This window comes from Beta vulgaris, chromosome 1, assembly GCF_026745355.1.
Source record: "Beta vulgaris subsp. vulgaris cultivar EL10 chromosome 1, EL10.2, whole genome shotgun sequence".
NCBI lineage: Eukaryota > Viridiplantae > Streptophyta > Magnoliopsida > Caryophyllales > Amaranthaceae > Beta > Beta vulgaris.
In genome coordinates this window covers 50,154,754-50,163,730 of record NC_079202.1, presented here as the reverse complement: position 1 = coordinate 50,163,730, position 8,977 = coordinate 50,154,754, and the positions used below count along the sequence as shown (strand labels likewise).

The window sequence follows — 8,977 nt, the reverse complement described above, 5'->3', positions numbered from 1 at the left end:
AATTTTTATTAAAGTACCACAATGTATAGTATTATACTTATATTATTGTCTATATTGATTATTCATATCGCTATTGAATAATATTATAATCATGGTCAAATAATTAAGGTTAACAATAATAATAATAATAATAATAATAATAATTAAAATATTTTGCAATTCGTCTTTAAATAACTAGAGATAACATGTTTTCGTTACTAATAACTATGAAAGATATAAATGTTATCAATTGATTGCTTCATTAAAGCTATGCACATCATACAATTCTCAACCAACATCTCGTCCATTCTACAAGCCAAACATAAAAAGAAGATAGAGATAAGCAACTAGTATTTCTTGAACATAAAGTAACCATAGATAAGCATCGTCATAACACCCATGAAAATAAAAATACATATTAAAAGCATAAATGTCGTCCTTTAAAATAAAATACATTTAAATGCAAGTAGTTCTTATGTCCTAGAAACGACGCCCTTGAAAAATAAAAATACATAAGAGATAATTAATTCCAGAAATCAAAAAAAATACTACTATCGTAACTGCTTAATAGTATATTCGAAAAAAATAGAAACTTTTATAATATCTGATGCTTGAAGAAACTTTTCTTCTGATTAATATAAGATTCATTTACATCTCAACATGCAAGATTTTTACTAGTGTTTTATAAAATTAAAACAACACTATTAGATATATTAGTGATGAAAGTTATGTATAGGCAAATATATAAATAGTAATTTTTTTGTTAAATTAATTATCATAGATAATTAATAATCATTATTTTTTAAAGGACGAATTATAATAATTATTATTCCATAAAAAATTTGAGGTAGATTTACGTTAGGTATATTTATTATCAGTCAAGTTTTTGTCTAATAAGGTCAAATAAGTTTCAATCAGGTTCAATAAGGTCTAATAAGTTTCAATCAGGTCCAATAAGGTCTAAGAAGTTTCAATCAGGGTCAATAAGTTCCAATAAGGTCAATCAGGTTCAATCAGTCCAATAAGTTCCAATCAGGTTCAATCAGGTCCAATAAGTTGAATCAGGTCCAATCAGGTTTAATAAGTTCCAATAAATTCAGTTCAGGTTCAATAAGTTCAGTTTATATAAGTTCCAATAAGTTTAGGTCCAATAAATTGAATAGAACGCATCCTAAATTTTCTGAAAATTCTAGGTAGAATCATCATAAACACAAACAATTTCGTCGAACATACACACTCTCTCACTTCCTCTTGTTTATCCCATCCATACGTCTCTCACATCCCATCCATCCGTCCAGTATTTTGTCCTCTCTCTCCTCACTTCTTTCAGTGCGTCTCATTATAATACTCCCTACTCCTTGCATTTACCCTCTCCCTTTCTCCCACCTTCCTACTCTCTCTCTCCTTCAAACTCTATTTTACTCCACATTAAAATCCCTGCTAAACCCTTCACTCTCTCCCTTCATCCTACCTTCCTCATTCACTCACGCATTTCATCAAACACCTTTCATTCTCATTTAGCAACAAAAAATGCCAACACCAGGTTCAATCTTAAGGCAGTTAAGCGCAAAAGAAGGGTGGAAATCAACCTCAAAAAGATGGACAAACAACAACAATAACAACAATCATAAAAGAAGATACTCTTATGGTGGAGGTGGTGAAATGGGTTCATGTTGGAAACAAATGAATGGGTTTAACATGTATGATGCTAATAACATTAATGGAGGTGGAAATATGATGTCTCAAAAAAGAGTTATGGTTGTTGTTGATGAAACTTCTAGATCTAAACATGCTATGATGTGGGCACTTACTCATGTTACTAATAAGGGTGATTGGCTTACTCTTCTTCATATTATTTCTGATTCTCACTCTTCTACTCCTACTCTTGCTAGTTCTCTTGGCTCCCTTTGCAAAGCTTGCAAACCTGAGGTCAAATTCTATTTTCTCTCTCCTCTTTTTTTTTTTTTTGTGGTTTATTGTTTCTTAATGTTGTTGATTGTTCCAAAGTTTTAATCTTTTCTTGATGGGTATGTTTAATATGATTTTTAGATAACAAAGTAAAGTTGGGATCTTATTGTTGTTGTTGTTGTTGTTGTTTTGTTGTTTTTTTGTTGTTGATGTTGTTGTTTTGTTAGTTTTTGAAAGTTTTGATGTCACATTAAAACAAAAAAGATGGGCGCTCCAAAAAGTTCCATTGACAAAAAGTTAAGCTAAAGTTTTCAAAAATTAAAATTAAAAAGTGTATGCATGTTAAAAGTCTAGGAATATCCAACTGTTCTTTATATGGTATCTAAATTATAATAGTGATTTGGAATAGTAGCATATTATGATGGATTTTACTATATTTTAGGGATTTTCCAAAAAAAATTAGAGATATTTTGTAAAGTTTGTATCTTTTGTTTTTTTACCAAGAATCACAGAGATGTCATGAGATGTGCACTATCTGTATATAACAGTCTAATTTCTCACATAACATTTGAAATTATTAATGATGGGTTTGTTAACTTGTTTAGTAGTATAGTTAAGATTCACTGTATAATAAAGTGTAATTTAGTTCATTATTACATGTTAAATGCAAGTAAATGTAAATGTAATTGGAATTAATGGAGGGTGGTAAATTTTCAGGTGGAAGTTGAAGCATTAGTGATACAGGGTCCAAAACTATCAACAGTATTGAGCCAAGTGAAGAAGCTAGAGGCATCAGTGCTAGTTCTAGGCCAGAAAAAACCATCCCCAATAATGACTTGGTGGGTCCCACACTTTATAAAGAAATTACTACTAAAGTTTTAATCTTTTTACTTAGATCTGTCTAATCAAAGTCTAATGAGGTAGTTAAAAGTGTTATTAATCATGATTTTGATGTTTGATTTTATTGGGCAGTTTATTTGGTTTAAGTGACTCAGAGGATTTTGTGGAGCAATGCATCAACAATGCAGAGTGCTTAACAATTGGAGTAAGAAAGCAGAGCAAAGGCATGGGTGGTTACCTTGTTAGCACCAGATGGCAGAAGAATTTCTGGCTACTAGCTTAAAAAAATACTGAACTTCTATTCGTCGTCCGTCCATATGAATGGAATAAGTAAAAAAAATTGATGTGGGTTTGTAGAAAGAGAAATTGGGATATAAAGAAACATGTAGGATTGTAGAAGGGAATGAGAATGTTAATTATTATTGTTAGTATTAATTAAGTAGTGTTATTTGGGACAATTAGTGAGCATTATGTAATTACTAATTACTAATTAAATCAGTAGATCTCTGTTTATGAAATGGAAAAAAAGTGTCATCATCATGATCACTTATTTTGCCTAGAATATCTCTGTGATTTTTAATTATGCTCTGTGACAATTATGTCAGAAATGGTCAGATTTTGAAAATGGACTGGTAAACTTTGGTATAATAAGTAAAATATTTAAAGGGGTACCTTTAGATTTGTAAGACATTATGGTGCCTGGTTGGATTTTGAATGCTACATTGTTTGATTGTGGTTTTATATTACTAACTACCTTGAAGAATTCTATGTTAATTGTTAATCAATAAGGTGTCTTGAAATTTGTGAGGGGTATAAACTTTGTGTTAAAATAACTAGGTGAGGGTAAGAAAAGGTCAATTTTATATTTCATTGCTAGAGTACTCTTAGATTAGATATATGATCTCCAAATTTATGGAGTTTAAAGATGCATGTAGCCGCTCTTAGTAAAACAAAACATTTAGGCAACCAAGGTTTTACTTTTCATAAATTTAGTAGAAAATCGATGCATGTAAACTTGAGATTATATATATATATATATATATATATATATATATATATATATATATATATATATATATATATATATATAAAAGTGAGTTCATATGAAAATGTATATTTACATAAGAAATGAGAATGAATTTTACGCGCTATAACTCTTATGAATAAGTGATGTAACTCTAATGAAAGACTGATGTAACTCAAAAAAAAAAATTAGAAAAACAATTCAAAATTATTTTTTTTTGGGTTCAAAGTTTTTTAGAGGGGTATAACTCTAATGAACAATTTGTTGTAACTATAATCCAATCATGTGGTTGAAATTCATTCTCATTTTTCATGTAAAGACTGATTTCTATTATTAGTTTTTGACGAGGAGTTTTCTAATTTTGGGTTAAAATTTGTCCTTCAAAGTAGAGCTATTAAAAACTAAAAAGGCAAAGAATTAGGGATGTCAATGGGCGGGTCCACCTGGACTCAGACCCGTTTATTTTTCACGAATTCAGACCCGCTCCAGATCCGTTGGATCTAGATTTTTCAGACCCAAACCCAGATTTGCTGGATCTAGCGGGTCCATGGGTCATAAATGGGTCCTTAGTTTTAAGTTTTTATCATATTTTTGAATATATGTACTTCCTCCGTTTCTTTTTAGATGTTACACTTTCTATTTTAGGATGTTTTAAATTAGATGTTACACTTTTATTTTGGGTAATAACTTCTCTCTATCTCTCTCCTATCACATGTTCACATGGGACCCTTTTGTTTTTCATTCTCTCTATCTCTCTCCTCTCCAAAAATTACCTAGGAGTCCATGATTTGAAAAGTGTAACATCTAATAAAAAATGGAGGAAGTAATTAAAAAATATCGCCCTAATATATATAGGTTCTTGTATCCATGGATAAAGCATTCTCTAAATAAAATTTTAAGAATTAACTCATAAAATATTAAAACTTATAAAGTTACATGTCTTAGTGGAGTTACAACACTAACGAGTTCACAAAATGACAACTCATAAAATTTTAGAGTTTAGGTAAAAAAAAAAAATTCTAATATCTAAATGGGTCCGCGGGACGGGTCTGGATCTAGCATATGTGAACCCGGACTCAGATCCATACTCTTCGGGACCCAAACACGACCCGGGCTCATTAGGTCTCTAAAATTTCTGAACCTAGACCCTTATGAATGGGTCGGATCCTAGCGGGTCTGGATCGGGTCCATGACCCATTATCATCCCTACAAAGAACTTTATGTCAAGTATGTAGATCTATCCATCTAGGCCACCTATCCGGGCTATCCCACAAGGTGAAGAGTGAAGACTTATGTTTAGGGGTTTAAGACGATGGTAAGAAAATCCAAAGTCCAATCTATTTAAGTGTAAGCTTGTTGGATTGAACAAGACTGAAAAGTTTCACAACTTGAGTTGGAATGATCCCTATTTTAAAGATTTTTTTAGAATATATACATACATTCCAACTCTAGTTCATAACTCCGATGCTAAAGAATACTCCATCTGTTTTTTTTTTTATCTTTCTCACTTGAAATTTTGGCACTATTCATACTTAGAGAGAATCTTCTCATTTTTTTTTCAATTTATAAGAAAAATATAGTCATGTAGGATCGTGTTTGATTCGTCTCAATTAGTACATTTATTAATATTCAATCATTATAATTTTTACTAATATATAGTGAAAGATATTTAAGTTTAAAGAGGTGCATTGGAAGACTCGCATAGAAAAGTGAAAATGATAAAAAATAGAGGGTGTAGATTCCAACTCGTGGTTCATAACTATGAAGAGAGAGATTGGTGATGATGGTGATCACCAACATGTTTGGCGGTGGTGGGTAAGGTGGTTGCTTGGTGGTGGTGGAACAAGAAGGGAAAGGAGAAAGAATATAGAGGAAGAAGAAAAAAAAAGGTATAAAATATGTATTTAGTGCGTTAGTAGGAAATTTCAGGACATATAATAGCAAAATCTTTTCTTGTAACATAAATCTTCAACCCTAAAAGTTTATTGTCTTATCTTGGCATCCTACTCATAAACTTGCTACATATATCTTCAGTCCTAAATAGTTTGAAGTTATCCTAAATGGATTGTTGTGCGTATGTGTGTGGATTATTGCATATGAGTTCCTAGATATTACAGGTTGATTGTCAATAAACTTTTTTATTATTGTTTTCGGACTCGGGGTCTTATATTTTACAATTTGCATGCTATTATAAACTTTAAAACTATTCTAAAATGGAGGTAGTTACTGATATCGAATGGTGTTTTTAGTTTTAATATATCCATATTCAATTTTGGTTCAAAAATTAACTTTGCAATTGGAGTTTCAGGAAAAGATTTTGGAGTTTGGACTAGATTGAACTCAAAATAATATTGGGATCGAATTTGTACTCAATTTGAGTTCCAAAGACTTTGGACTGGATTTATGTTTGGTAAAACGTAATACAATCTATCTATTACCTCCTAGGTTTGGTTGTCATATTTTGGATAATTTGATTCCATTCTACCCGAAAATTTTTGGATTACGAAAAATTTGATCCATATCTAATCTGAAAAGGATGGATATTAAAAAAAAATTGGCAAATTTCTATTAAAGAAATCTTAATCAAACTGCATTCTCCCTCTATTTACTATTCTTTAGTACTCCAATATGCAAGGGAAAAAAAAGTAACAACACCTCCTAAAATTTATAGAAAAAAAAAAACACGAATACAAACTTCCACTCTATTTGTTCGTCTCATTTTAAAAATATAGGAAAAAACAAGCGCAAGACATTCTCCACCTCATTGTTAAAATAAAATATGCACATTTGTAGAGAAAGAGATTGGATCGATACGTAATAGTTAAGCAATCAAAGTGGGAAAGAAGGTTTGCGAGCTTTAGGACTCACAAGAGAGAAGTAATAGTAATATATAATCAATCATAAATATATAAAAAAGTCAGTACGTGTGTTAGTCTAGTAGAATCAATAGGTCAACTACAAGAGGGGGTAAATTGTAGTTGGGGAGATTTTTGAACTTTTTGCGGATAAACTAGAATGAAAGCAAAATAAAGAGAAGTTGTAATAAGGTGGAACACACGAAAATCCTTTTAACAAGGTTCTCTTCCTTCAATTATCTAGGAAGAACCTTGCTCTTTTATTTATAATAATTCATACAACTTATTATAAATCAATTCTCACTTGGTTCCTCTAGGAACCAGTTCCCAGTCTCCTTGTCCCCCTGAACACCTGACTTTCCTCAGTTAACTTCACTAGTAGTCATCTCTTTCTCTCCTCTCGATTGAATACCGACTTTTTGTTTCTCTCAACCCAAACTCAAATACCATGATTGAAATAAATGAAGAGTGGATAACCGAATACACTTTCTTAGAAATATTACATGAAAATCTGGAAAGTCAATCTTGTTTGAATTCAATTAATCACAACTATATGTAGGAATCTTGTTGCTCCACGTTTTTCTCCATTAGTACATTGTGGATGCTAAAATGTATCTACCCACCAACCACCTCTATAGCCGTTATTCTTTTTAAGTCGATGTAGTTTGTGTGGTCCCTAGAATCTAGGAACCACTCAGCATATTCAAATAAAAGCGAATCAAAGACATAAATTAAATCTAATAAAAACAACTAAACACGATTGACTAAAGTAAATATTTGTCATCATCAAAATAGTGAATACAACAACATGTGTATGATATTTTGGAATATTGTTGTTTAAGAGAGCATGTTGCTTTTTGTTTAGCATTAAAAAAACATTCATCCTATCTTGGTTGAATTGAGATGTTTTTTTCTAAATAAAAATCTTTTGTAGAGAAGTTTTTGGATCACCATACTTCAAACTAATTTATATGAAATATTAGCGATTTTGAAAGCAAGATTTGCATCAATCGGGAGTGGAAGAAGGAAATTTCACTCTATTCAGATATGAGAGGCGCTTCATTTTCCAAAATTTGGCCCAAGGCAGAAATTGAATGTGAGATGAAGGAGGAATAATACTACAATTTGGCTAATTTAATTATGAAGGAACCGTCTAATCTCATCTATACGAGGTTCAAGAGAGTCAGAAGAGGGATTGCTAGAATTTAACTCCTTTTGTCACACAGGAATTTTCACATATGTCATATGTGATTGTCATAAAGATCAAATACTATAATTGTGAGTCATGCATAACCCTCTCCATCCACAACAAAATATATATATATATATATATATATATATATATATATACATGTGAGATGTATGGGCCAAAGAGAGAAAAATAAAAACCTAAAGGGTTATGATATTGTTGGTTACAGGCCTGTGGCATTTAGTATCCAATATGGCCCCTAGGCCCAAATTTTTTTTGTGTTTGTGTCTTACGTGCTTATGATTTGATGATGCACTACTTCTCGTGTTTACCTTTGCTCCCGTTAAAGTCCATTGACTTATGTTTATATCTGCATTGTTGATTTGGCCACATAAACGACTTCGAACCAGGGATGGAAATGGATGATAGATCATCCATCATTTGCTTAATCCGCTTTTATTAAGAGAGTGAAAATTCGAAATAAACCGATAAAAAACGGGTGGCGGGTGATGGATGCAGGTAAGATTTTTTTCATCCGTTGTTCGACCCGTTACCCGCTTAACACTTACCCATCATTGATATTGTCAATCACACATGTTTACTTACTTACATCATTAAATTTTTTAGTTGAAAATTTTAAAAAATATGTATCTTATGGCATAATATTTTGTATACATTGTTATATATCTACTCACCCGCTAACCACCTAACCCACCCGTTCACCTGGTGGATAACGGATGGATGGATGCGTGTGTTGGCATACGCGGGTGATGGATGGATGCATGGAATGGATGGATGTGGGTGGCGGATGCGGGTGAAACTCCACCCGCCACGAACCCGATCCATTTTCAACCCTACTTCGAACACTAAGACCGATGTACTTGTGCATTGGACCAACTTCGCCAAATTATTGTCAGTGTAATCTGTTCTCATTTAAATTTAAATTTTACTTGTTTGTGTCAATCTAGTTAGGTTAAACAATCTCAAACTAACTTTAATGGTGAAAGTTTTATAAACTACACTTAAAAAAGGAGTTGTTGGTCGTTACAAGAAAGAAGACAGGAAAACATATTTATCAATTATAAAATACTAGTTTTGAAGTCCGTGCATTGTACGGGTTATTGTTTATTTTATTTTGCAAATTTTTTGTTAACATTGTTGATTTTTTGTTGATGTGAAATG

General features: G+C 31.7%; 1 protein-coding gene across 1 annotated transcript; it reads left to right on the top strand.

Annotated features, from left to right (window-relative positions):
- The first annotated feature begins 1,258 nt into the window (after positions 1-1,258).
- On the top strand, positions 1,259-3,289 carry LOC104891156 (hypothetical protein). The gene is made up of 3 exons (XM_010676818.4): positions 1,259-1,908; positions 2,605-2,726; positions 2,860-3,289. Exons 1-3 carry the CDS (start codon positions 1,510-1,512, stop codon positions 3,008-3,010), a joined length of 672 nt encoding a protein of 223 aa, XP_010675120.1. The 5' UTR covers positions 1,259-1,509; the 3' UTR covers positions 3,011-3,289.
- The last annotated feature ends 5,688 nt before the right edge of the window (positions 3,290-8,977 follow it).